The sequence below is a fragment of the Paroedura picta genome, chromosome 18, assembly GCF_049243985.1.
Source record: "Paroedura picta isolate Pp20150507F chromosome 18, Ppicta_v3.0, whole genome shotgun sequence".
In the NCBI taxonomy this organism is placed as follows: domain Eukaryota; kingdom Metazoa; phylum Chordata; class Lepidosauria; order Squamata; family Gekkonidae; genus Paroedura; species Paroedura picta.
The window spans coordinates 5,689,080-5,716,465 of record NC_135386.1 but is presented as its reverse complement, the minus strand read 5'-3'; the positions used below and the strand labels follow the sequence as shown (position 1 = coordinate 5,716,465).

The 27,386-nt window shown below is 53.2% G+C and overlaps 1 protein-coding gene across 5 annotated transcripts in view; it reads left to right on the top strand.

Moving 5' to 3' along the window:
* The first annotated feature begins 1,853 nt into the window (after positions 1–1,853).
* Positions 1,854–27,386, top strand: part of AP3B2 (adaptor related protein complex 3 subunit beta 2) — a 35,386-nt gene continuing 9,853 nt past the window's right edge. For 2 of the 5 annotated variants that reach the window (XM_077317390.1, XM_077317387.1), the window contains exons 1-18: positions 1,854–2,028; positions 12,783–12,858; positions 13,000–13,074; positions 13,480–13,575; positions 14,433–14,593; positions 16,057–16,123; positions 17,208–17,390; positions 17,913–18,089; positions 18,538–18,635; positions 19,377–19,431; positions 19,911–19,982; positions 20,409–20,471; positions 21,488–21,620; positions 22,973–23,082; positions 23,174–23,350; positions 24,676–24,862; positions 25,085–25,203; positions 26,730–26,841. In XM_077317390.1, the coding sequence (XP_077173505.1) occupies positions 1,916–2,028; positions 12,783–12,858; positions 13,000–13,074; positions 13,480–13,575; positions 14,433–14,593; positions 16,057–16,123; positions 17,208–17,390; positions 17,913–18,089; positions 18,538–18,635; positions 19,377–19,431; positions 19,911–19,982; positions 20,409–20,471; positions 21,488–21,620; positions 22,973–23,082; positions 23,174–23,350; positions 24,676–24,862; positions 25,085–25,203; positions 26,730–26,841 (2,074 nt within the window). In that variant the 5' untranslated portion in view covers positions 1,854–1,915. Of the gene's footprint in view, positions 2,029–7,537; positions 7,910–8,032; positions 8,149–12,782; positions 12,859–12,999; positions 13,075–13,479; positions 13,576–14,432; positions 14,594–16,056; positions 16,124–17,207; positions 17,391–17,912; positions 18,090–18,537; positions 18,636–19,376; positions 19,432–19,910; positions 19,983–20,408; positions 20,472–21,487; positions 21,621–22,972; positions 23,083–23,173; positions 23,351–24,675; positions 24,863–25,084; positions 25,204–26,729; positions 26,842–27,386 lie in introns of those variants that run through there. The other 3 variants (XM_077317386.1, XM_077317385.1, XM_077317388.1) reach the window with 2 other exon arrangements.

The window sequence follows — 27,386 nt, the reverse complement described above, 5'->3', positions numbered from 1 at the left end:
CAGAAATCTCTGTCATATTAAACAGGACACACCTTTCCCTTAAAAGGCAGAGAGGGGAAGAAAAACATGGTTATCTGTATATTGTTATCGCCCCAGACAAAAGTCCGGAAAATCCAACCTGGGTAATATGATCAAGGTTCTTTGGGGGGGCTGGAGCCTCCATCCGCTCTTGAAACCACCTTGATCCCCCTGGAGGCAGCTTGCCCCCCCCCCCGCCATTTCGGGGTTTTCCGAGGCTACTGGCAAACAATTGCCCTTTCAGACTCAGGCTTGGAGCTCTGCAGAGCAGGCATTGTCTGGTGCCTGCAGATCTTTTCTCCCTGTTCCCCTGTAGCCTCTGGCCAAACTAGTCCCTCCGGTTTCTCTGTGGCGCTTTGAGTGATACTTGAGAGAAGCCAAAACAAGCTTCCCACAGCACAGCCCCCTCCCATCCCCTCCCATGGTACAAACAAGGGTCTGTCTCTGATAAAGCTTTCCCCACCTTCTGCCCCAGTTCCCTAAGGCAGCCATGCTCAATGGGGCCGATGAAGGGCCCTGGCACCTTTGAAGGGGGCCACAGACTGGGGGGGGGGGGAGTGAGAAGGGGAGCCCTAAAGGTTTCGGGGTATCTGGATGAAATACCCTTTTAGTCCCTTTAATGGCTCGAAAGTTCGACCTTTGTCAAGGGAAAGGGAAAAGAAATCGTCTAACCCGTTCCTGTGTGCGTGCGTGAATTAGTGCGCTCAGGAAATGAAATTAACACACATGCTTCTCTCGGTTGGCCAGTCTAGGAATCTCTCTTGTGTATTTATAAGACGAGATTCAAATGAGTAGCCGTGTTGGTCAGAAGTAGCACAATAAAATCAGAGTCCAGTAGCACCTTTAAGACCAACAAAGATGTATTAAAGGCGTGAGCTTTTGAGTGCAAGCACCCTTCGTCTGAGGAAGGGTGCTTGCACTCAAAAGCTCACGCCTTGAATAAATCTTTGTTGGTCTTAAAGGTGCTACTGGACTCTGATTTTATTATAAGACGAGGTACGTCGATGGTGCTCACTCTGAGCTTAGGCCTTTTGTAGCCTGGCTGTCATACTGCGAGGGGAGCTGGCCCCTGAGGAGAGCTCCTAGAAGGCCAAAACGAGGTTGACAATGGCTGCTCTAGGGGAAAGACAGGCCTATGAATATGTTACATGTAAGTAAATAAAATGATCATATTGTTCCAACCAGAGCTTTTGTGGGCTGGAGTCCACTTCTTCAGCTACAGGTCCACAAAGGCTTGAGACAGAGTCAGAATCTTAACAAAGTTGGAGTCCCAGGGCACCTTTTCTGACTAGCCAGTCCATCGTCCTCAACTGAACCTACCTCGCAGGGCTGTTGTTGTGAGAACGGTGTTACTAGCTGCTTTGGCGAGAAAGCGGGGGGAGGCATAAACACGGAAACGAAAGAAACACATGACTGTAGTCGAGAATCAAGTGCAGCTGGGGTGGCGGGAAAAGGAAAGATGACTGCCAGGCCCAACAACAACCCTGCCAGGTAGGCTCAGCTGAGAAACAGAGGGAGTGGCTGACGGCGGACAGCAGCTTTGCATGGCAATATGGAGATCTGAACCTGGGCCGAGGTCTCCCCCTAACGTCGCCCCCTGACATGCAGCGGCTTACTGCCTCTGCACATGGAGGTTCCACTTAGACCTCTGAGCATCCCTCCGTCGTGCGGCCAGGAGTGCCGCCGCCTCCGAGCCCCTCCGGCAAAGCAACCGGCAGGGGGGCTCCGACCCCGCAGAAGCCCCCCAGCAGCCCAGGCAGGGCGGGGCGAAGCGTCGCGGCGCCTTTAAGGGGCGGGCGAGGCGTCTCCAAGCCGGCCAGCCGCTCCCACATGACTCGCTGACATCAGCCGCAGCCGCAGCCCCCGAGCGCCGCCGGCCGGACCCCTCCCCGCAGCCATGTCGGCCGGCCAAGCCTACAACGAGGAGAAAGGCGGCTCCTCCAGCCTGGGCGAGCCCGAGTACGGCCACGATCCGGCCAGCGGGGGCATCTTCTCCTCCGATTACAAAAGGTGGGTCTGCAGAGGGAGGAGGCAGGTTTGCACCAGCCGCGGCGGGAGGCGTCGCCCTGCAAACGCCCTGCCGGGATCGGCTCCCCTCCGGCCGCTTGCAAGTCATTGTTGCCCCCCACCCAACCCCGCCAATCGGCGCCCCGCAGCGGAACTCCCTCCCCCCCAAAATGCTTGGGGGCAGATGTGGGAGGGAACTCGGGGGGAGGCTGGCGACAAGGCGGGGGGGGGGTCCCCCGGATTTTGGGAGGCGGGGAATGGGGCTGGATCCTGGGAGGCAATTCGGGGAGCGTCGGCTCCCAAGCCCCGCCTTCCATACCAGCCTTCTGCAGGGTCAGGAGGGGGATGCCCTCTGCATGCGCTCAGGGGCCCTGTCGTCTTTCTCCGGGCATTAGAAATCAAAAACTGGGGGGCTGAATTGAACCTGAGATCGAGCCTGCATGTTCACCTGTATAAATATCGCGGGTGGGGGTAAATTGGCAGGCTGATGCAAATATTTCAGCCCTGGGGCAGGCAGTTGAAGAGGCCCGGCCAGCCAAGGAGGGCTCAGGTTTCTGCGGCTGTCACAGAGTCACAGAGAAGCCCTGTGATTGACTGGGCTGTGATTTTTCTTGGCTTCCCGAGTTAAACCAAAAGGTCCCCTTGCAGCCGCTGCTCCCTGAATGGCCTGTGGCTTACCAGTGCCTGGGTGCCCCCAGGTGGCACCCTGTAGCTGGCCAGGATCAGGCCGTTGGGCTCAAGGGGCACCTTTCCGAGTCATTGGTGCTCCCTGCCATCCATGCGCACGGCCCTGTTCTCAGATAAGTGGGAACCTCTAGAGGAATTGCCCCTGTGGCCTTTGGATCTCGCCACAGCTGTGGGTTTGGGTGAGTCTGTCTGGTGGCGCAAGGAAGTGCGTGATCCATGCGCATGTCGATGATCCTGTGTAAGACAGGATGTCGGACTGGATGGACCCCTGGTCTGATCCTGCATGTTCTCCTGAAGGCCTTGGCCTCTATGCCCTGTGGTTGGCCCTCCAGGGTGTGAGGCAGGATGCTGGACTAGATAGATCATGGGTCTGATCCAGCAGGGCTCTTCTGATGTTCTTATGGCCTTAGGAAAATGAACTCAACTTTACTTACTGGGCATGAACAGATTTGAAACTGTAGGGTTTTTTATGGGTTATAACGTCTTATATTTTATTCTGTACGCCTCGAGACGACTTTGTCAAGAGACGCGGGATATGAATGAATGAATGAATGAATGAATGAATGAATGAATGAATGAATGAATGAATATGTTTCAGAAAAGGCCGAGATCTGTTCCTCTGAATTCCCCCCTAGGTGTTTCCCATGTCAGTGAATTCATGAGTGGGGGTCAGTGTTGGGGACTCAAATCTTGGGGTCCATTTGCCGCTCGTCTAGGGGGATTAACCAATGAATAAATGCATGAGGCAGAGTTATTGAAATGTCAGCATGGCTGTTGTTTTGCTAAGTAGGGAGGGGCTCATGGGAATTGTGTTTGTGCTGGAAGAGGCTCATGGGAATTGGAGTCCATGGACATCTGAAGCAGCAGAACCATCGTTCACCTTGCAGAGTTATACCTGCTGGGAGTTTTCGGGATGCTGACAATCCCCATCTCTTCTGGCTGTGGGCAGTGGTGGGTGTGTGCTGATTCAGCTCTGTTTGACTCAAAACATGCTTAGGGATGCCAAAGTTTTGCATGCCAAAGTGGGTCATTTTCCACAGCTCAGAAAAGGCCCCAAATCCTCACTGATCTCAGCCCCACACTTCTTTATAGGGCTATGCCCAGGGCGACCCGTGCATGATATTCGTTTGGGCTGTCCTTTTGCTGAACGCAGGCAATGCTTCCCCAATGTGACCGAACCAGCAGCCTCAAATGTTTTAGCAGGACTGGTCTCTAGGATTGCAAAGGCCTTCCGAAATTGCAGCGAGAAGACCGGGGCTGTGGGATTCTCTGCTCAAAAAACTCCTGGGGCCTGATTTTTGCTGGGCTGAGTTCTGTAACGGAGGCATCGGTCTGGGTCATTTCACTTGCATATATTGGCATGATGTGTGTGTTTGTTTATTAGGGGATCTCTTATTTACTTCCTTCTAGAGCCTCTTGTGGCGCAGAGTGGTAAGGCAGCAGACATGCAGTCTGAAAGCTCTGCCCATGAGGCTGGGAGTTCGATCCCAGCGGCCGGCTCAAGGTCGACTCAGCCTTCCATCCTTCCGAGGTCGGTAAAATGAGGACCCAGCTTGCTTTCTGGGGGGTAAACGGTAATGACTGGGGAAGGCCCTGGCAAACCACCCCGTATTGAGTCTGCCATGAAAACGCTGGAGGGCATCACCCCAAGGGTCAGACATGACCCGGTGCTTGCACAGGGGATACCCCCGGTGCTTGCACAGGGGATACCTTTACCTGTTTACTTCCTCTGTGTACACTTCCCCCCCCCCATGGGGATACAAAAGGGCTTACAATGTTTCCTCCTCTGAACGACCCTGCGAGGTAGCTTAGGCCCTGTCTGTGACTGGCCCAAAGTCACCCAACAAGCTGCATGGCAGAGTTGAGGATTCACACCTGGGTCTCCTGGATCCTGGTCTCGTGTTTAACCACGACCACCATGCTGGGTTGTTTGCTTTGCCTATTTTGGGGTTTCTGAGGCTTTTCTGAATATTGATTTCAAGCCTCTTTTTGTCTCCATAAGGTCTAGTGACTTGAGGATGTTTTAAATCAGAGATGGGGTTCTCCAGGTGCTGTCTTGGACGCTGCTAGTCTAAAAAAAAATCTCACATCACAAAATATGGGCAATGTTTGAGCTAGACAAAAACGAAGAGGCGGCCTTGCTCCTATTTTTGCCACATCTCTGTGTACGTCCTCCTGGGCTGCCTGTGTCCGGCATGGCCTTTAACAACATTCAAAATTCTCCTCCTGCAGCCTTCTGACTTGAGTTTAATTTCCCTCCCGTTATTCCCTTGGAGCCTGGCCCTGTGAAAGCTGCTTTGCCTCTTCCAATGGGTGGATAAGAGCGGATTGGTACATTGGACAGCTCACTGCTCTAAAGAGGCGGGGAAGCAAATGTGATCTGCTTTTCCATAGTACACAGCGGCTGTCCCTAGACCAGGGGTAGTCAAACTGCGGCCCTCCAGATGTCCATGGACTACAATTCCCAGGAGCCCCTCCCAGCGTTCCCATGAGCCCCTCACGGCTGGGAATCCCTGAGTTAGAGTGACCGTAGAGTGTATCTATCTATCTATCTATCTATCTATCTATCTATCTATCTATCTATCTATCTATCTATCTATCTATCTATCTATCTATCTATCTATCTATCTATCTATCTATCTATCTATCTATCTATCTATCTATCTATCTATCTATCTATCTATCTATCTATCTATCTATCTATCTATTTTACATTATTATACATTTAGAAAAAATGTCAAGAATTAAAAGGTAAAGGTATCCCCTGTGCAAGCACTGGGTCATGTCTGACCCTTGGGGTGACGCCCTCCAGCGTTTTCCTGGCAGACTCAATACGGGGTGGTTTGCCAGTGCCTTCCCCAGTCATTACCGTTTACCCCCCAGCAAGCTGGGTACTCATTTTACCGACCTCGGAAGGATGGAAGGCTGAGTCGACCTTTACGGATTCCTATATTGGGGTTAATGTCAGGGTTAGGGTTAGCTTAGGTCTGGTTCAGGTTGGGAGGTGGTTAGTTTAAGAAGGAGCGTTAGGGCCAGGGAAGAGTTAGAGCCCGGGTTAGGAAGGGCCATGGGATGTATCAATATTTTTTTAAATTATTTAAAATGTAAAAAATATATCAACAATTACGGATTCCTGTGGATATTAATTTTAGGTTTAGGGTTAGTCTACGTCTAGTTTGGTTTGGGAGTGGTTAGTTTTAGAGGGAGTGTTATTATTATTGTTTATTGTTTGTTTATTGTTTATTATTTATTTATTAGATTTCTAGCCCACTCCCAAAGGCTAGTGGTGGGTTACAAAATATAGATTAGGGCCAGGGAAGAGTTAAGAGTCACGGTTAGGAAAGGCCATGAACCGTCTAAACATTTTGACATTGTTTTAGACGTGAAAAATATGTCAAAGATTACGGATTCTTCTTGGGGCTAAAGTTAGGCTTAAGGCTAGCTTAGGTCTGGTTTGGGTTGCGTATTAGGCCCAGGGAAGAGTTAGAGCGATGTTTAGGAAGGGCTATGGGACATAGAAATAGTTTGTTGACATTATTTTAAATGTAAAAACCATGACAAAATTCTCCGTTCCCTTTGGTGTTCATGTTCGGCTGAGGGTGAGCTTAGGTATAGTTTGGGTCGGGGAGTGGGCAGTCTCAGAGGGAGGGCTAAGGCTTGGGAGGAGTTAAATAAACTTGCAGTGGCTTTTTAGAAGAACCAAGTCTGAGTCCAGAGGCACCTTTAGGATCTGGGGATAAGCTTTCGTGTGCACGCGAGCTGAAAATTTTCCGGAGAAGTGAGCCCGCACATGGACTCTTATCCCCAAAATTAAACTTGTTGGTCTTAAAGGTACCGCTGGACTCCGACTCTCCTCTATTTCTTCTGACCAAACGTGGCTACCCACTTGATTTCGGCTTTTTCCTTTCCGGTGGGGGGCTGTGTTGGCCTGAAGCAGCAGAACAAAGTCGAGAGTCCGGGGGCACCTTGAAGGCTAGCTGAATCTTATTCAAGGGGCAAGTTTTTGCTGCGTGCAAGCCGCCCTTCCTCGGATACCACTAAGGAGCGCTGAGGAAATCCCCCATCAGTCAAATTTCATGACAGCAATCGCCAGCCCTAACAAAACTATAAATGGAGGACGTCCCGTCCCACTGTATCTGACTAAGGGTGCTTGTGATTTGCATGTCTGATTACACACATCCTCAAGTTTCTAGTCCTTATGGGCAGGGGTAGTCAACCTGTGGTCCTCCAGATGTCCATGGACTACAATTCCCATGAGCCCCTGCCAGCATCCGTATGGGAATAGTAGTGGACTCCAGCCCACAAAAGCTGAGGTTGGAACGAAATGACGCCCCTCTTTTAAAAGTGCCGCAGACTCTCGGTTTATTTCTGCCACGACGGACCGATCTGGCTGCCTTAAAGCCTGTCGATTGACGAGAATCAACGAGCTTTTAGTGGTTAACACTTAAATGTAACATTCTCATAGGCCTGTCTTTCCCCTAGAGCAGGGGTAGTCAACCTGTGGTCCTCCAGATGTCCATGGACTACAATTCCCATGAGCCCCTGCCAGGGGCTCATGGGAATTGTAGTCCATGGACATCTGGAGGACCACAGGTTGACTACCCCTGCTTATAGGGACAAAAGCTCAAACCCAGAATTGGCCTTTGGCTGGCCTTAAAGCCGCCCCTGGGCTTCCAAGTTCGCTTGCAGTGGGATCTTTTTCCACGCGCGGCCGCCAGGGGTCGCTGCCCGGGCCTGGGCTGTGGGAGGCTGGCCGTCGGGCGCGGCGTCTGGTTTCAGGGGAGGCGGAGAAGGCACGCCCCCTCCTCCCCCGCCCCCCCCTGACTTGGCCAGCCTGCCGAGCCGCGGCCCGAGCGGGGCTTTTGCAAACGTGGCCGCCGAGCGCGTCGGGAGAGCGCCTGGCGCGGCGCTGCACGGGACGGGACGGCACTCTCGGAGGGGCGCGCCGGGCCGCCTCGCCCGCAGCCATGCAGAAGCTCCTGCAGCAGCTGCCCGCCAGCGCGGCCAACTTCGTGAAGTCCCAGCAGGGAGGCGGCGGCGGGGAGGCCAAGAGCCCCGTGCTGGTGCCCGACGGCGCGCCGCAGGCCTGGTACAGCGCCCTGGAAGGCGACGAGATGCGGCTGCTGAAGGGCCCCGACGCCGAGCCAGCCGGCCCGCAGGACAGCGGCGGCGACAGCAGCGTGGCGCAGCCGCTGCGGTAGGTAGGAGGCCGCCAAGGCGCTAGTCCTCAAGACGCGCTCTGCCCCTTTCCCCTGCCTGTCCTGCGCTTTGGCCTCTCCGGAGCACGCCCGTCGGAGGAGCGACCCGAGAAGGCTCTGGGGGTCTCCTGTGTGGGATAAAAGGGCCCCCTCCGGGGTTGCCAGGCTCCAGGCACGGCCTGGAGAGCGCCGGGAATTACACCTGGGCTCCGCCTGGAGAAGATGGCTGCGTCGGAAGGTGGGTTCTTGAGCGCTCCTTCTTCGCCCCTGACTCTGTCTCGCAAGCCCCCGGGCATTTCCTGACCCAAAGATGGCCACTCTAGTTGCAGGCGTGGTCTGCAAGCGCGGCTGGTTGTGTGCCGTGCGGTTGTGGTCTGGTAGTTTCCCCCGCGTGGGTTTACCGCTGACTGTTCATCAATCGTGCTGGGTTTTATTAGTTCACATAACTTTATTGGTATTGGATTCGTTTATTGGATTCATGAATCGGGATGCTTGATTTTATCAAGCGGTTGAACTGATAAACCCTGGCGCTGAACGGAACCACACACACGCACACATTTTAAAAGGAGAAAGCATAGTCGAAAGAGTATTCAAGAGGGAGCTACAAGAAGCAGCGTCTTAGAAGAGGCTGCCCCAATTCGGGGGGGGGGCTCCCCTTCTAAGACGGTGCCTGCCGCCTTTGTGTTCTTTAAATGAGCACCGAAAATCACCTTTTCCCCTTCCCTTCTTCCTAATCACCCTAAGTCTTGATCTGTTACTCAGTTCACAGTGTGCTGCTATTGCGTGGAGGAGCTCCGGATCAGATTATGCTGTTAATCTAGCAAGTGTCGCAGTCCTACTTAATTACAGAGAAGTTACTAACTTTTGGGAAAAGGCGAGACAGAGGGCGAACATGCAGGTCTCTTGCAAGAGCCAACATCTCCTCGCCTTTTCGGTTATCCAAGACTGCAGGGTCAGCTGGACTCCAAAGCCTTGCTGCTTTTCAGACCATTCGCCTGGATATGAAAAGTCCTGTTTCGTTGTTTGGGATTTTCTGTGTTGGGGATTTTGGGCCCAGTTCTCCCATGCAGGCCCGCAGTGTCTCCATGTGGCTTTGTTATAAATGTCCGTTTGCTGTACGCACGACCAGAGCGTTTTGGGCGGTTTTGTGTTTTAAATTATAGACACTAATGTTCTTGGGGAAGGGGCAAGGGAACTGGGACCACCAGCCAGCAAGAGGGAGAGGAGAGCCCGGCTGTCCCAACCCTCTGCAGCATCTTACGGTTTTTCGACTCTTCAAAATCACTTAACCTGCCACTTGGCAATGTGAGTTTAAATGCGCAAACATTTACACTTCTCAAGCACTGTGTTCTAATCTAAAGCATCGTGATCAAAATGATGCCAACGTGTTACCGAAGTAGCACAACTACGTGCTCACCCACAATGGAATGGGGATAACTGTGGGGAGGCAGGTAGTTGTGAATGTCCTGCATTCTGCAGGGGGTTGGACTAGATGACCCTGGGGGGTCCCTTCCATCTCCATGATTCTGAGGGGGGCGGCTGGAGGCCATGGGAAGAGGGGAAGCCTTGGGGGGGCTGTTGGGAGGAGAGGGCTCCCCCTCAGCCTGGCTACCACTTCCTAAGTGCTCTGGGGGCCATGAGGGAGACCTCATCTCTGCTCGGCGCTGCTTCACGCCTGGCGGGGTGGGGGAAACGTCGTCGGCGCGGCTGTCGGCAGGGCATGCAAGATGTCTCCCCGTTGACGTTGCTGTGGCAACTGCCTCTCAGCCAAGGGTTCCTTTTTCAGGCTGCTGTGAACAAATTCCTGGTGGGGATAAATATTTCACAGGCTGCCGAAGGCTAGGGTTCCTTTGTGCCGGCGAGGAGGATCTGGTTTCTCTTCGGTGCCTCTGCTCCTGGCGCGGTTCAGGCCCCTGGAACTTGCCAGCTGGGGGCTGCTGTTTTGGAAGAGCCCCTCTGTCCCGCAGCAGCGATGTGGTGGCCACATGGGTCTTTGTGCCACGTGCCACGACAAGACACACCGTGCTGGAGAGAGGGGCCCTGCCTTGGAATATAGTGGACACGGTGTCTTTAGTGGCAGAGAGGAGGGATGGACGCCTCTCAAGAACTCAAATACAGGCTCCTGTGTGGTGTTCGGGGGACGCTGGGCAGGAGGGACCAGAGGAAATACTGCTTTGCAAAGAGATGGCTTAGAATGTGGCGTTCACTGCCAGAGGATGCAGGGATGGCCACAGGAATAAGCAGGTTTCAAAGAGGATTAGATAGTTTTTACAGAGGAATGGCTACTAGGTGGCGGGAACATCACTAAGTCTATGAATCCCAGAGCCAAGACTGAGTTGGCCTCTCTGCCCTGTTGTTGACCCTCCAAGAGAATTGGTTGGCCACTGTGTGGGACAGGAGGCTGGACTGGATGGACCTTCACTGGTCTGATCCAGCAGGGCTCTTCTGATATTCTTAGGAAGGCCTTGGCCTCTCTGCCCTGTTGCTGGCCCTCCAGAGGAACTATCTGGCCCCTGTGTGAGACGAGGCTGGACTAGATGGACCCCTGGTCAGATCCAACAGGGCTCTTCCTGCATTGAGCTGGCTCGGAAAACTGCTTCCGCCTCGTCAGCTCTGCGATTCTTCCCCAAACCGCCTCCAGCATCGTCTTGTGATCCCAGCTGTGAAGCAGAGGCAAACAGATACGTTCTGCTGGTGGAAGGATGTGGCCAGGGAGGGATGGTTAAGGGACAGGCAAGTAATTGGGACGAGAAAACAGCAAAGAGTTTCTGGAAGAAATCAGCGGGGCACAAAACAGGAGTGAACTCTGCCGCGGTTCCCACATCCATTCTTTGCTGCGTGCCCAGATGGGCAAGATCTGGAGCAGATAAACTCATGCGGGGGTGTTCCTTTTCATCCCCCGGATACTGGAGATGCCTGGTCCTTAGCTGGGGATCTTCCACATGCAAAACAGATGCTCTGCCGCTGAGCCAGAAGGACGAAGCCAGAAAGAGGCAGGGTGTGTCTGTCCCCCTCTGCTGCTGTTCGAAGGCCTCCCAAACCAACAAGCTATCATCCCCGTGTCATGTTTAAGTTGGGTTTCCAGATCTAGGTTGGGGGAGTGGAGCCCGAAGAAGGCGGAGTTTGGGAAGGGGAGGGGCTTCCATAGAGTCCGCCCCACAAAGCGGCCATGTTCTCCAGAGGAACTGATCTTTCTCTTGTCTCTTGGAGAAGGGCAGAGAGGGGTTCCTCTTGGCGGTAGAGAAGAGGATCCACATAAATGGGTTTGAACTAAATGTAGAACAGTACCAGCTAGATATCAGGGGGGAAACTTTCACACCCAGAGCAGCTGAGCAGTGGAGTCGGCCGCCTAAGGAGGTGGTGAGCTCCCCTCACTGGTGGTCTTTAAGCAGCGGCTGGACAGATCCTTCTCCTGAATTATTGAGGCGGATCCTGCACTGAGCAGGGGGTTGGACTAGATGGCCTCGGTGGCCCCTTCCCACTCTGTGGATTCTGTGGAGACGTGACCCAGAGAAAGCTCGTATTTCTGCCGTGGGGTGCCTCCCCCTTTATTTGCAGTCTTGAGAATCGGCTGAGCAGTGTGTTTGCTCTGGAATTAGTATCTGCCTGTGCGTTTGTGCAGGGAAGATGGCTGCGGGTCAAACAATGAGGAGCCTGCTGTTTCGGGTGGCCGAAGCAGGGTGGGTGCAGTTTGCTGGCCTGCGTGAGCAATGCCGAAATGTACAAAGCCATGCTACATTTCTGACCCAGTTGTGAAACGCGGGACATGTTTTCTGGGCCTGCTAGGAAAGCCACCGTCAATTCTGAGCTTGCAGTAAAAGGTTTCATGATTAATGCAAACACGGAAACAATAAAAAAAAAGGGGAGGGGGGAAGGCAAACATGGCTCCCTACCTTTTCGTTGAGAGCTGATACTTAATTTCTTTAAGATCAGAAGGGCTCCCTGCCTGAGGTAATTACCATGGAAGGTTTTTCAAATCTGGGAAACAAAACAAAAAGGGAGGGAGGGAGGCAGAGATGAGCAAAGAGGCGTTTGTTCGTGTTTTATCTACTTCGTCTATATCCACTTTCCACTCAAAAGTGGCTGTTGACAATCTTTCTTCATTTTACCCTCACAACAACCTTGTGAGGTAGGTTAGGCTGAGAGTGTATGACCCACCCAGCAAGCTCTTGTAGCAGATTCGAACCTGGCTCTCCTGGATTCTGGTCGGACACAACAGTTAGGATTAGAGACACAGATGGGCAAATCTCCAAAAAAGGCTAAACGACAGTATCCACTGGGCACGGCTGAAATGGCACATACTTTCCACGCTCTGCCCAGGGACGTCTGTCAAGTTCATTTTTATCCTGCCCATTGTCAGAGAGGCTCAGAACGGAATTTTATCCTCTCAACGACCCTGCAAAGCTGGTTAATTTGGAAACGTGTGGCTGGCCCAAGGTCATCCCGTTGAATAGAAACGGTGAAAAGCACAACACTTCTGATCTTCTGTTACCGGGGTGGCCAAACTGTGGCTTCTTGGATGTGCATGGACTACAATTACCATGAGCCTCTGCCAGCATGGCCAGTTGACTCATGGGAATTGTAGTCCCTGGGCATCTGGAGATTAACTTTGCAGGCTGCTAACAGTACAGCCGCATCCAAACTTTGCAGTTGCCAGTTTGGCCTTACTTTCCTAGAGTAAAACTCTTCTCTCTTTACTCTGGACTCGGGTGGCCAGGTGTCCCATGGAGCCCGGCTCTGACTCTGCAAAAGCCTTTTCTGTGCCGAACGAACCTTCCTTTTAAGGTGCTGTTGAGGACGGTCAGTGCTTGCTGTGCCCCGGGGACCCCGCTGGCCTCTGTGACCGTGACAGATGCCCTCTCTCATTTGCAGACACGACGACCTGAAGGAGATGCTGGACAGTAACAAGGATTCGCTGAAGCTGGAGGCCATGAAGAGGATCGTGGCGGTGAGCCCCTCCTATTGATTAATTAATTAATTATATTCACATGCCCACCCTCCCTGAAGGCTCAGGGTGGCTCACATGAACAGAAATGATACAGAGAACTTAGTTTAACAATGATGCCGCTGCTTTTTCTCCGGCTCACAGATGATCGCCCGAGGCAAGAATGCATCTGACCTCTTCCCAGCCGTGGTGAAGAACGTGGCTTGCAAGAACATCGAGGTAAGCCACCCTCTGCTGCCTGGGCCTGGGCCTGAGAAGAGCCTGGGTGCATGTTTGGGAAATAGCTGGAAAGTTTGGGCCTGGAGCTGAGGGTGGGCGGGACCTCAGTGGAGTCCTTAGTGCAGGGGTAGTCAACCTGTGGTCCTCCAGATGTTCATGCTCGTGGGAATTGTAGTCCATGAACATCTGGAGGACCACAGGTCGACTACCCCTGCTATAGTGCTAAGGAATCCACCCTCCCAAGCAGCCCTTTTCTCCAGGGAAACTGATCTCTGCCAGCTCATCTCTGTCTGGAGATGAGCTGGAATTCCAGGGGGTTCCCAGGTCAAAAATCAGGCCTGGCTGCTAAGGGAGGTGAATGTAGGGAGGGAGTAGCTCGGCTAACCAGCATCTTTCCTTTGGCAGGTCAAGAAGCTCGTTTATGTCTACCTGGTCCGATATGCGGAAGAACAGCAAGACTTGGCACTGCTCTCCATCTCCACCTTCCAGCGGGGACTCAAGGTCAGAAGCAGCAGGGTTTCCTAGGTGGGGGTCAGCCCGGGGCAGTATGGACTAGGGTGGGGCTGCTGTATGCCAGGTCGCAGTGTCTACATCTGGCTTGCATCTCCCTGTCTTGGCAGAATTTTCTGTTTGGCGATAACATAGGGGTTTCAGGCCAGAGATTGGAGGCAGCTCAAGGTGGACATCCAGGTTGGAAGACCAGGCCAACCTGCATTTTATTTATTCCACTATTAGATCTGAGTAGCTCGTAGGGGTCTTCTTAGTCAAGTGTGCTTCTAGAGAAGACTTGGATTGCTCCATGACAAGGGGTGCCTACATCAGGGCTCAGAGAGGGAGTTAAAGGTCGTGGGTGTCTGTAAAATGCAAATTGCAGATACTGCAAAACTCAAAGCCCTGCATTTGTGCAGCCTCAATTCCCCTTGGGGACGTGCCGAGAAGGAACAGGAGGTTTAAACCCTTAAACAGTTCAGTTTTACTAGCTGAATCAGGGCTTCCCTCTTCTTTGTTCTTAGCCTTTTAAGGGCGGAAAGCTGTGTTCCTAAGGGCCTGCTTTTCCTTTGAAAATATATCCACCGAGTGGGGGACCTCGTTTCGGCTATCAGAACGCAGCAGAGGCTGAAGGGTTAAACCTCTTGCATCCCCGCATGTCCCTGAGGCGAATTGAGGCTATGCAAGCCTGCACTTTGCATCTTTTAGGCTGTCTTGAGGCCTGAGCCAGAAAAGGGTCACTGCTAGTCTGATCGGTTTTGTTCATTGAGGACCTCGGCTGTCAAGAAGTGGTTTCACCGAAGATGTTCCAAAGCAGTGGGTGTAGTCTGGCTGCTGTATGTTATTGCAACTCTCTTCTGTGCTTGTAGGATCCGAACCAGCTGATCAGGGCCAGTGCCCTCCGGGTCCTCTCCAGCATCCGTGTGCCCATTATAGTGCCCATCATGATGCTAGCCATCAAGGAGGCCGCGTCAGATATGTCTCCGTACGTGCGCAAGACAGCAGCCCACGCGATCCCCAAACTGTACAGGTCTGTGAAAGCAAACTCTTCCCCCCTCCCTTCTGCCCTCCTCGACCTATAAGCCCTTAACCCCAAACGGGTCTTGTGTCTTGCAAGTCAATAAACTGGTGATGTAGACCGGCATCCAGATTGTGCACGCTGGCTTGTTCCAACGCTTCAGTGTACCAATGAGAAGCAAATAATAATAATTATATTTTTATAGGCCAACCTTCCCGGTAGTCTCAGGGCGGATAACAACAGGCATGCACATGCAATGAAGTTACATTAATAACAGTTGATTAACAATTTAACTTTCCAAATTGAATTGTTATGAAGGAGTCACACCGAAGGGCTGATGTACTTTTGACTGTATGAGTGGGTTGGTTTGCCACTCTGAAGCATGCCACCCTTCACGTTACGTTGAGGACTAACTGCGGAGAATTTCTACTGCATGTTTTGCACGCTTTTATCTAAGGTTTGGGCTGCCCTGGGAGAGACTGTGTAGCCACACTCAGGGCCAGGTGGGTCCCACTGATAAGGGGAGGCAGGGAAGGGTGGCTCCGGAGAGATAGAGAGACTCGCTGAAATCCTTGGCTGGCGCCTCTGAAGCACAGTTGGTGATTTGTCACAATTTTTGATACCATCCCAGGAGTCACACTGAATTTCTCTTTGGGCAGCTGTGTTGGTCTGAAGCAATAGTTGGTCTGAAGCATCCAGGGGCACCTTCAAGACCAACAAAATTTAATTCTGGGGATATGCTTTTGTGTGCAGGCACACTTCTGTAGTTGTTTTGCAAGCCAGCAAGATCTTTGCATGCACACAAGAGTTTATATCCAGAATTAAACTTCCAGGGGCCACTAGACTCAGACTTTGAATTACTTTTTGGCTAACTGTTCAAAATAAAAAAGACACGTCGAGTTTGTTTGAAAATCCAGCCAGTCTGTATTCTGCATTGTTGCTGTCGGGAGGAGGAAGCAGAAGACTTTTTTTGGCACATCGGCAAGAAAATGGGGAGGCAAAGAATGAAACGACAACACATTAAAGTGCCTTAGACTGGATCAGACCATCCATTATTTATTATTTATTCAATTAATGGCTCTCCAGGGTGTCAGGCAGAGGTCTTCCCCCTTCCCTACTTCCAGATTTTTTAACTGGAGATGCCGGGGATTGAACCGGGGACCTTCTGCACGCCAAGCAGATGCTCCATCATTGAGCCACAGCCCTTCAGCTAATAAAGTGTACCAATAATTAAAATATTAGAATGTTTCTGGCCCATCCTTTGCCCGCATGGTCCTCAAGGCAATGCGTTTAAACCAAGGACTGCATAACACAGCCAAGAACATCCGAAAGAAAACTGCAGAGGACTTTTTTAAAAAGATGGTCTGTGACCCCTTAATTGCCTGAGATGAAAGCAAGGAGCGGAATCTTTATTGCAATAGCGACAGCCTCTGATGGTGTCGTCTAGTCACGGCTTTTGGGTCTCGTCCTTGCAGCCTCGACTCGGACCAAAAAGATCAACTCATCGAGGTCATTGAGAAGTTGCTGGCAGATAAGACCACGGTGAGTAAGGTTTCAGAAGGAGAGCTGTTTTTTTATATCCTGCTTTTCACTCCTCGAAGGAAACCAAAGCAGCTTACAATCACCTTTCCCTTCCTCTCCCCAAACCAGACACCCCGTCTAGGAGGTGGGACTGAACAAGCTTTAAGAGAACTGCTCTGTGAGAACAGCTCTGAGGGAACTGGGACTGGCTCAAGGTTGCCCAGCTGGCTGCCTGTGGAGGAGGAGTGGGGAATTAAACCCGGCTCTCCAGATCGGAGGGCACTGCTCTTTAACCACCCCCACACACACACACTGGCTCATGCATGGCCCTTTCCCTTCAACTATGTTTCAGCAACACTCAACATTCTGCACCTCCTGGATTATTCTCAGTCCTCTTCTGGCCCCTTTTTTGTTTGTTTCTCCCTCTCTAAATTTAGAGTCGGTTCTTCGCATACCTGGAAGGGGCCTCTGGGCTTGTAGAGAGCGTTGGTTCATCTGCAATCCTCCCCCCCCCTTGTGTTTCTTTTCACAATAAAAAGGAATCAGCCACTTTTAGAAGGAAGGTCTTATTGAAGGAGGTCACTTTGCCCCCTAAGCTGAGTCAAGCCCCTCAAAGTCTATTGAAACTGGTAGACCTGGAAGGGTTAAGTCTGCTTATGATTCTACTTATGCTTATGATTTTCCCTTCATCTCCTTCCTGATCCTTTTAATTGGAGATGCTGGGGATTGAACCTGGGACCTTTTGCTTGCCAAGCCAAGATCTCAGGTCCAGGCCTTTCCCATTACCTCTGAGGTGATGCTTTATCTAGAGATGCGTGGGACTGAACCTTTTGCATGCTCTGCCACTGAGGCAGGGTCTCAGGTGGAGGTCTTTCCCATCACCTTCGGCCTAGTCCTTTTAAATGGAGATGCCGGGGATTGAACCGGGGATCTTCTGCCTGCCAAGCCAGACGCTATCCCCTGAGCCGTAGCCCCTCCCACAGGTCCATTTTATTGGCTGTCCGGAGAGCTGGGAATACGGCCCTTCTTGTGTTATGAGAGCCCTGCCCAGATGTTCACGAACCTCTGCTGTTTTCTACCCCCTCCCCATTCTCCCCTCGCCCAGCTGGTGGCGGGCAGTGTGGTGATGGCCTTCGAGGAGGTCTGCCCCGAGCGCATCGACCTGATCCACAAGAACTACCGCAAGCTGTGCAACCTGCTGATCGACGTTGAGGAGTGGGGGCAGGTGGTCATCATCAACATGCTCACCCGCTACGCCCGCACCCAGTTCCTGAGCCCCACCCAAAACGTAAGTGAGGGAGCGGGCGAGGCGGGCAAGGCTGTCCGGACAGCGAGGGCCAAATTGGCACTGAAGTCGAGGCGCCTCTCTGCCCCTCGCCCAGAACAGCCTTGGCTGATACACTCTAAAGTCCAAGCTCTGAGCACCGCGTGGGTGAAGAAAGCTGGCGAAGAAACCTTCATTTGCCCTCACTGCCCCAGCTCTCACTGTCCCCGGATAGAAACCAAAGCAGCTGACTCTCCTTTGCTCCTCATTCCCTTTGCATCCTAAAAGTAGGCTGCACATGCTCCATGGGGCTTCCTGGAGTCTTGCATTTTGCAAGGGCTCAGGAATCCTTGCTGGATAATGTGTGGCGTATCATCCAGCCTCTGAAGGATCCTGGGGAAGCAGGAAGGCAGGGCGGCAGAAGGAGGGGTGGTTAAGAGCTGCCGTTCCCCCAGACCTCCTGCCCTTCCCTGAGTCCGCTGCAGAGGAGAGGAGCACCCCAGCGAGAGCCTGGTGTGCCATCTGCATTTCTCTTCTTCCTGGCAGGAGTCTCTTCTGGAAGAGAACGCCGAAAAGGCCTTCTACGGGTCCGAAGAGGAAGACGCCAAGGACGACAAGGCGGAACCGGCTGCTCTGGTGAAGCGCAAGCCTTACGTGATGGATCCCGACCATCGCCTGCTCCTGAGGAACACCAAGCCCCTGCTGCAGAGCCGGAATGCTGCGGTGAGGCTTCCGCTGTGGTGCTGCTTATTCGGGGGGGGGGTCTCCTCTGGAGGGTCATGTTGCTTCTGTGAAAAAAGAAGAGTTGGTTTTTATACCCCACTTTTCACAGCCTGAAGGAGTCTCAAAACGGCTTACAATGGCCTTCCCTTCCTCTCCCCACAACAGACACCCTGTGAGGTTAGGTGAGGCTGAGAGAGCCCTGAGATTACTACTCTGTGAGAACAGCTCTATCCAGACTGTCACTAGCCCCAGGTCACCTAGCTGGCTGCACATGAAGGAGCAGGGAATCAAACCCAGCTGGCCAGATTAGAAGCTGCCACTCTTCACCACGACAGTAGCAGTAAAAATTAACCAAAGGCTGTCGGGTCCTGCCCTGTGGGCAGCTGTGTTCCTTGCTCTTCTTCTTTCTTATTGCGGGGACCCCAAATCGTTTCCTTTCCCTTTGCAGGTGGTGATGTCTGTCGCCCAGCTTTATTTCCACTTAGCCCCGAAAGCCGAGGTTGGGGTCATCGCCAAGGCCTCGGTCCGCCTTCTCCGGAGCCACAGGTATGCAGGGCTCCCCCTGACCCATGTTTCACTTTTTTCCCCCCGAAAATGTCTTTCCCTCTTGGGGAACATCCTGAAAGCAGAGCTGCGGGCTCTGGTTAGTGTAGTTGTGAATTTTCCGCATTGTGCAGGGGGTTGGACTAGATGACCCTGGAGGTCCCTTCCAATTCTGTCAATGAGGAAGGTGATTCAACTCTCCTTTGTATTTGCCTCTTGGCATCTGGGGTCCTGATCCAAAACACTGGAATGAAATGAAGAAGAAGAAGAGCTGGGTATTTATACCCTGCTTTACACTCCCTGAAGGAGTCCCAAAGCAGTTTACAAGCCGCTTTCCCTTCCACTCCCCACAACAGACACCCAGTGAGGCTAAGAGAGCCCTGAGAGAACTGGGACTGGCCCAGGGTCACCCAGCTGACTGCATGTGGAGGAGGAGTGGGGCACAAACCCAGTTCTCCAGATGGGAGGCCCGTTTCTCTTTAGCCACTCCACCACCGTGACATTGTCAAAGAACACAGAAACCCCAAAGAGGGGATGCGTCTGGAAGGGCCTGTAAGAACTGGCTAGCTAGGCATGCTCCAAGGTCCCGTGTGGCTCACAACTTTCGTCCTCATCCATTGCAACTGATAACACCCTGGCTAATTTTTTTTAAAACATCAGCGGTATTCCCTGAGTCAGGTCTCACGGAGTCCCCCCAAGGCTTCTGCCTCATTGACAACACCTTGTCTCTCTCCCGCATGGCAGTGAGGTCCAGTACGTGGTACTCCAAAACGTGGCCACCATGTCTATCAAGCGCCGGGTGAGTGTCTGTTCCTTTTCTTCCCTAACAGGAAGGAGCCTGTTTGTTAGGATGTTTATGTCCTGATCCCCCCCTCCCCCCAATCGAGGCCCCGAGCCGTGTCTTATCCACGCAGCCACCACCTTGGCGAAAGAGGTTGGGTGGAGAGAGATTGAGGTCATCTAGCAGGCTTCCGTGGTTGAGTGAAGGCTCACGCCTGGGTCTTGTGAGCCCCTGCCAGCGAATGCTTGTGAATGCTTGTGAGCCCCTGCCAGCATTCGCTCATGGGAATTGTAGTCCATGGACAGCTGGAAGGCCACAGTTTGACAACCCCTGCCATAGAATGTCAAAACAAGGATTCTGGAGGTCTGAATTCCAAGTGGGGGTCTTCTTCCACCATGCTCCGAAGGGACTTGGCTCACCTCGGGATGGAGACCTTACAAAGAGCCTCCACTGGCCAGGCCTTGCTGGGAGGGAAACTGACCCTTCCGTCTCCGCAGGGGATGTTTGAGCCCTACCTGAAAAGCTTCTACATCCGATCCACGGACCCCACCCAGATCAAGATCCTCAAGGTGAGCCAAGGGGTCGTCTCCTGCAAAGGGACTCCGTCCAACTTGCTGGGTTTCGGTGGGTTTAGACTGGAAGAACTCTGCGTTGGATCGCTCCCTTGCATGCCTGAGTTCCTCCCTGCTCCGAACAGGAGTGTGTGCTTGTTGTCCAAGTGTGCACCCTTGCAGGGTGTGTGTTAAGTGCGGTCAAGTCGCCCCAGCAAGGGGCTTCCAAGGCAAGTGAGAAGCAGAGGTGGCTTGCCATGGCCTGCCTCTGCAATGCACCGTCCCTGGGGGTCTCCCATCTGAGTCGTAACCAGGGCTGACCCTGCATAGCTTCTGAGATCTGATGAGATCAGCCTAGCCTAGACCGCCCAGCTCAGAGTCTCGCCCACACGGAGCTGTCACACGAAGAATAACACCTCTTCCTTTTCCTTCTCCTCCCACCAGCTGGAAGTCCTGACCAACCTTGCGAATGAGACCAACATCTCTACCATCCTGCGTGAGTTCCAGGTACGGTCCTGCGGGCCATAGGAGGGGAAGGGCGACGTATCTCGCAGCCCATGTTGTGCCTTCAGGAGCTTCTGTGAACATCAGAAGAGCCCTGCTGGATCAGACTGGTGGTCCATCTAGTCCAGCATCCTGTCTCACACAGAGGACAACCAGTTCCTCTGGATAGTCATCAACGGGGCAGAGAGGGCCTTCCCCTGAGAAGAACCTCAGAAGAGCCCTGTTGGATCATACTAGTGAGTCATCTAGCCCAGCCTCCTGTCTCACTCAGCGATCAAGCAGTTCCTCTGGAGGGCCAACAGTAGGGCAGAGAGGCCAAGGCCTTCCTAAGAATATCAGAAGAGCCCTGCTGGATCAGACCAGTGAAGGTCCTTCTAGTCCGGCCTCCTGTCTCACACAGCGGTCAGCCAGTTCCTCTGGAAGGCCAACAGCAGGGCAGAGAGGCCAAGGCCTTCCTAAGAACATCAGAAGAGCCCTGCTGGGTCAGATCAATGAAGGTCCATCTCATCCAGCATCTTGCTTCACACAGCAGCCAACTAGTCCCTCTGGAGGGCCAACAACAAGGACGATGTCGCCTCCTGGCTCTGAGATTCCGAGGATTAGTGCCTCTGAATGTGGAGGTTCTCCACAGGCACCATGGTTAACAGCCACTGACATACTCTAACCTCCACAAAATCTTTCTCATCCCCTCCCCATGTTATTTATTCCGGTGGCCATCACCCTGTCCTCTGGCAGCAAATTCCACCTTTTAACCGCTTGTTGTGCAAAGCAATACTTCCTTTTGCCTACCCCCAACCTTCTGCCCCACAGTTTCATCGGATGCCCTCTAGTGCCAGTAATTTGGGAGAAGGAGAACGAGTTCTCTTGGCCAACTCCCCCCGCCCCCTGCTGCATTTTATCAACCTCTCTCATGTCCCCCCTTAGTCTCTTTTTCTGAGCCGAAAAGTCCCAGAGTCTTCCGCCTCTCCTCATGGGAAGGTCAACCGGGCTACTTTGGTCTGTGCTTCCTCTCTCCGCAGACCTACATCCGGAGCATGGACAAGGACTTTGTTGCTGCCACCATCCAGGCCATCGGCCGCTGCGCCACCAACATAGGGAAGGTGCGGGACACTTGCCTCAACGGCCTGGTGCAGCTGCTTTCGAACCGAGATGGTGAGTCTCCCCAAAACGTCACCGTGGGAGAAGGCCAGGACAGGGGGGGAGAGTTGGGGAACGGAAAGGGTGCTTGAGGGGGGCGTCCCTGCAGAGATTCAAGTGGGCGAGGAGGAAGAAGAAGAGGAGTTGGTTTTTATGCCCCACTTTTCTCTACGGGAAGGAGTCTCAAAGCGGTTTGCGAACACCTTTCCCTTCCTCTCCCCACCCCAGGTAGGGCTGAGAGAGCTCTGAAAGCACTGCTCTGTGAGAACAGCTCTGAGAGAGCTCTGACAAGCTTTCTCGTGTAGAAGTTCTTAAACAGTGCTCTTCTCTGGAAAGAAATCGCGGAACAGGAGGCTGGGGGAACGGGATGATGGGCGCGTCTTTAGAGCAAGATGCTGTGTGGATGCTCCCCCCCAACAAAACTACAACAAAAGGAGGGCCTTGTTTGGAAGTGGAAAGCAGCCTCCACAGTAGCTCCACATAGAGCGTATTTGGCATGCAGAAGGTCCCAGGTCCCACCCACCGTATCACACTTTTAGCTCATATTTTGCTTCTGGTCCACATGAACCCCTGAGTCCTTTTCACCTGTCCTGCTGTCAAGCCAGGTGTACCCCCCATCTTATGTTTATGCCTCACATTGTTATTGCTCCCACATGGCAGGGTTGGACTAGATGGCCTGTGTGGCCCCTTCCAACTCTATGATTCTATGCTGAAGGGTATTACTTTGCACATCTCCCTAGTAAAATTATTGCCTGTGGCCCAATTTTCCAATCTCTCCAGATCTTGAATAGCAGTCCTTTCCTCTGGGGCCTTGGCCGCCCCGCCCAATTTGGTAGCCACCTACCAACCTTGAAGGGTCTGATTTGGGATCAGGCAGCTTCCTTATCTGTCATCTACCTTCTATCGTCTATCTTCTATTGCAGGGGTAGTCAAACTGCGGCCCTCCAGATGTCCATGGACTACAATTCCCAGAAGCCCCTGCCAGCGAATGCTGGCAGGGGGCTCCTGGGAATTGTAGTCCATGGACATCTGGAGGGCCGCAGTTTGACTACCCCTGTTCTATTGTCTATCGTCTATCGTCTTCTATCATCTATCTCGTTAAAAACATTCTAAAACTCAACCCAAGCTATGGCGAAATGCAATTTAATTTATACCCCGCACAAACCCAGTGGGTGGACCAAAGATGGCCGATGGAAATTGGCATGTTGTCACTGGGGACCTGTCGAGTCAGGCCAATCTGATTCTGGCCCAGACCCTAAAGGGAAAGGGGAACCCGATCTTAATCCCCGGGTCTGCCACCTGGCCTCAGACAAACGCCTGGCGTCTCACGCGACCTCACAGCGCCTGGCTGTGCTGCTTTCGCTCAGAGCTGGTCGTGGCCGAGTCGGTGGTGGTCATCAAGAAACTCCTCCAGATGCAGCCGGCCCAACATGGGGAGATCATCAAGCACATGGCCAAGCTGACCGACAACATTCAGGTGAGTTGAGGCGGGGCAGGGACGGCGAAGAAGTGGGCGCCGATGCGGCTTGGCCAGGCCGGCTCGATGACGCGGCATCTCCCATCTGCAGGTGCCCATGGCCCGGGCGAGCATCTTGTGGCTGATCGGCGAGTATTGCGAGCACGTGCCCAAGATCGCGCCCGACGTGCTGCGCAAGATGGCCAAGTCCTTTACCAGCGAGGAGGACATAGTGAAGCTGCAGGTCATCAACTTGGCCGCCAAGCTGTACCTGACGAACTCCAAGCAGGTAAGGAAGGGCCTTGCTGGGGAGAATGGCGTGGCCCCCTTTTGGCACGTGGTTCCCAGCATGCCTCGGGTGAGGAGCATGCTGGGTGCAACATGGTTGTGGCATATGACTTCCATGCCATGAGGCATTATGGCCTTTGGACTAGAAGGGTTAGAGCGTGGTAGGCGTATAGACTCTGACACTGGCAAGTAAAGCTGCCTTATACCATGTCAGAGTCTTGATCTGTCAAGGTCAGTATCAGGTCCCATCTTGTAATCCTCTTTAACTGGGGACAGAACCTGGGACTTTGCATGCACTAACCAAGTGCCGTACCACTCACACACTCACTATCTGTCTGTCATCTCTCTTCTATGTTCTAGTCACCATCTTTCTAGCTATCTATCTAGTGGCATGTCTGTAGTGTTGCCAGGAGATGCCAAGATTGTCTTGCTGCCACGTCATGACCCTGGTCTTCATTGAGGTTGCCCTTCCAAGGGCTAGCCAGGGCTGATGCGGCTTAACTTCTGAGATCTGACAGAGTCGGGCTCACCAGGGCAATCCAGGTTGGGTTACTGGATCACTGAGCCAGAGTCTCAGGTCAAGGTCTCTCCTGTTTCCTTACCCTGTTTGCCTGGAGATGCCAGGGATTGAACCAGAGACCTTCTGTGTGCCAAGCGGAGGCTCTACCAGTGAGGCAGGGTCTCAAGTCAAGGCCTTTCCCATCCCATCCCCTCCCCTCCCCTCCTGCCTGGTCATTTTAACTGGAGATGCCAGGGATTGAACCGGGGTCCTTCTGCATGCCAAGCAGAGGCTCTTTCCCTGAGCCACAGTCCTTCCTCCAGCTCAGCCTTGTGACTGTGTAGTCTGTATAAATTGCATCAATTGTAGATATCCTCACCACTGAGGAAAGATCCTTCAGAAACTAAATAAAATCCAGAGGTCTTGAGAGATGCTCCGGCCAGATTGCCAAGCACAGAGTCAATGCCCGTCTTCCGGATGTTTAGATTAGAATTAATGGGATGATATTAATTCAAAAGAAATTCCATCTAAACATCCGGAAGAAGTTCCTGACAGTTAGAGCGGTTCCTCAGTGGAACAGGCTTCCTCGGCAGGCGGTAGGTTCTCCATCTTTGGAGATCTTTAAACAGAGGCTGGAGAGCCATCTGACAGAGAGGCTGATTCTGTGAAGGCTCAAGGGGGTGGCAGGTTACAGCAGATGAGCAAGAGGGATGTGAGTGTCCTGCATAGTGCAGGGGGTTGGACTAGATGACCCAGGAGGTCCCTTCCAACTCTATGATTCTATGATTCCCCCCTCCCCACCCCTGGTTTTGCCCTTTCTGCCGCAGAGCAAGCTGCTCACCCAGTACGTGCTGAACCTAGCCAAGTACGACCAGAACTACGACATCCGGGACCGTGCCCGCTTCATCCGCCAGCTGATCGTGCCCACCGAGAAGAGCGGCGCCCTCAGCAAATACGCCAAGAAGCTCTTCCTGGCGCAGAAACCTGCCCCCATCTTGGAGTCCTCTTTCAAAGGTAAGGGAGGTACCAAGGGGTGGGCGTGAGACGCAGAAGCCTTGCACGGGCATGTCAGAGCCATGCCTGGAGCAACGCGGCTCTGAGTCTGATCTGGACGGGAGATCCCCTGGCACCCCTTTGCACCCGTCCCGGACTCCTCACGTCAGAAGAAAGACCAGGTCCCAGCCCGGCTGATTGTCAGGCGCCAAGAGGTCATTGCCGGCTTTGCGTTCCTCGCAGATCGCGACCACTTCCAGCTGGGTTCGCTTTCCCACCTCCTCAACGCCAAGGCGGTGGGCTACCAGGAGCTCCCCGACTGGCCCAGTGAAGCCCCAGACCCGTCCGTGCGCAACGTGGAGGTACCTGCTTGTCATTTGCTTGCACCGAACGGGCAGGGAGGCCGGAGAAGCATCCCGATCATTTCCTGGGGAGGGGCTGGCTTGACACGGGATCCCCGTCACCTGTCCTTGTCCGAATTCCTGGCCAGCGTGGCTCCACTTCACTTGCCCTGTCCGGGAGAGCGGAGGCCGTTCTGCCGGCTCTCGCGGAAGACGTCCCTCCCCCGTTCCTTTCAGGAAGAGTCGGTCGGTCCTTTGGAGAGTCACATTGGGTTGCTGGGGAAGCTGAAAGAGGTGGCGTTTGTGTCTGCAGTGATTCTCTTCCTCCCCCCCCCCCGCCTTTGCTTGCCCTGTGATAATTTTGTCTCTCCTCCGCCTGATTCCCCTCCCCGCTGCATTGCATGCCGTCCTGCCTGACTTGAGCTTGGGGTGTGTGCTCTTGCAAACCAGACTGGGGCCTGCGGAGGTCCCCCTCACCATGGGGACAGCGTCGGACCAAGACAGGGGAGATCAGCCTCCTGATCAGGACCACAAAATCGTTGGGTTCGGAGGTGGTTTCCTGTGGCCTTCCCCTGCACAGCAACCCTGGATCTCCTTGGGCTTAGCTGCTTAGCTTCTGCTAGGAGGGCCGCTTTGGGGCAATGAGAGATTGAAAAAAGACATGTTCTCTGTTTGCAGGGGGAGGAAGAAATGGGGGGTCGCATCAGTATGGGTTGGGTTGTTTTTCTTATTCGTCACATTGTCTAAGGCAGGGGTGGCCAAACTGTGGCTCTCCAGATGGCCATGGACTACAATTACCATGAGCCTCTGGCAGCACTACGTGGGCAGGGGCTCATGGTAATTGTAGTCCGTGGGCCTCTGAAGAGCCACTCCTGGTCCAAAGAGTTCTGGATGGTGTATGTAGCTCCCTGCCTTTTTATCTTCACAGTAACTCTTGGAAGGAGGATGGGCTGAGAGAGAGGGCCTGTCCCAAAGTCACTCAGTGCTGAGCAGGAATTTGAACCCAGATCTCCTGAGTCACAACGGAGCACTCTCTCCTCTACGCCATGCCGGCTCTCCGTTTGCGTGTGTTTGCATGCGCCCCCTTCCAATCGTGTAGACCTCAAGATGGCCAATGACTGAATGAGCCTAGCCTCGTGGACGCAGTTCCAGTCTGGAGATGCACAGGCACTTGGAGAGCGAGATTCCCAAAATCCTCATTCTCCTTGGGACGGCCGCCCCACACAAGACTCTATCCCTGCCCTGGCTCTTTTTTTTTTTTGCCTCTCTTACAGTCCAACCAGTGCTTGTGTCTGTTTCTTATTTTGTGTGCACAATGGATACCGATTGCAGGAAATCGTACACATTACATGGCCGGGGGGTTGTGTGATTCCCTCTCGCTCCCCCCAAAATGAAAATCCATGCAGGGGATCCGTTTAGCGTGAGGCAGGACGCTGCCCTGCCCTTCTCCTGGGCTGTTCTCTCTGACCGTGTCTCCTCCACGGAGGGGGCGGCTTGCACGCTTGTTCTGCTCCTCGTGTTAAGACGCTTGCTTTCGATCTGGCCAGGTCCCAGAATGGACCAAGTGCACCAGCCGCGAGAAGAGAAAGGAGAAGGTGGAGAAGCCGTTCTATTCTGACTCCGAGGGGGAGTCCGGCCCAACAGAGAGCGCCGACAGTGGTGAGGATTCAGCCAAGAGAGTTTGAAACAAGGTGCTGGTGAAGACCGAACTCCTGAATTCCCCCCCTCTTCCCCCCAATAGCAGGTGCCAAAGGCTGTTTTGAACCTCTACATGATCCTGCAGGAAAATTATTTTCCTTGCCCTCCTCAAGTCGCTAATAGCTGACGCCTTTGCTGCCCATGACTTTGGGGAGAGCTCTTTCGCCAGCCCAGGATTAGCTTCCCCCAGGATCTTTCTGAGTCAAGAAGTAAGAGTAGAGTTTTTTTTGAGCAAGTACAATAAAGGGGAACCCCCCCCCCCTCTTGAACCCTTAATATGCAGAAGAGCACTGCTGGTGAAGACTTCTGGCTCTTCCACCTGTACCAGCATCATGTATCACACAGCAGCCGACAAGCTACAACAAACAACACGCTACAGTTTCCATGGACACTTTTCCTGACACTTTTTAGAAAGTGACAGATCCAGGCAGGGCTGGTGCCTAGCAGAGCTTCTGAGTGGCCCCTGGAGATTTGAGGGGCTATGTGGATTTTTTTTTAGAAATGTT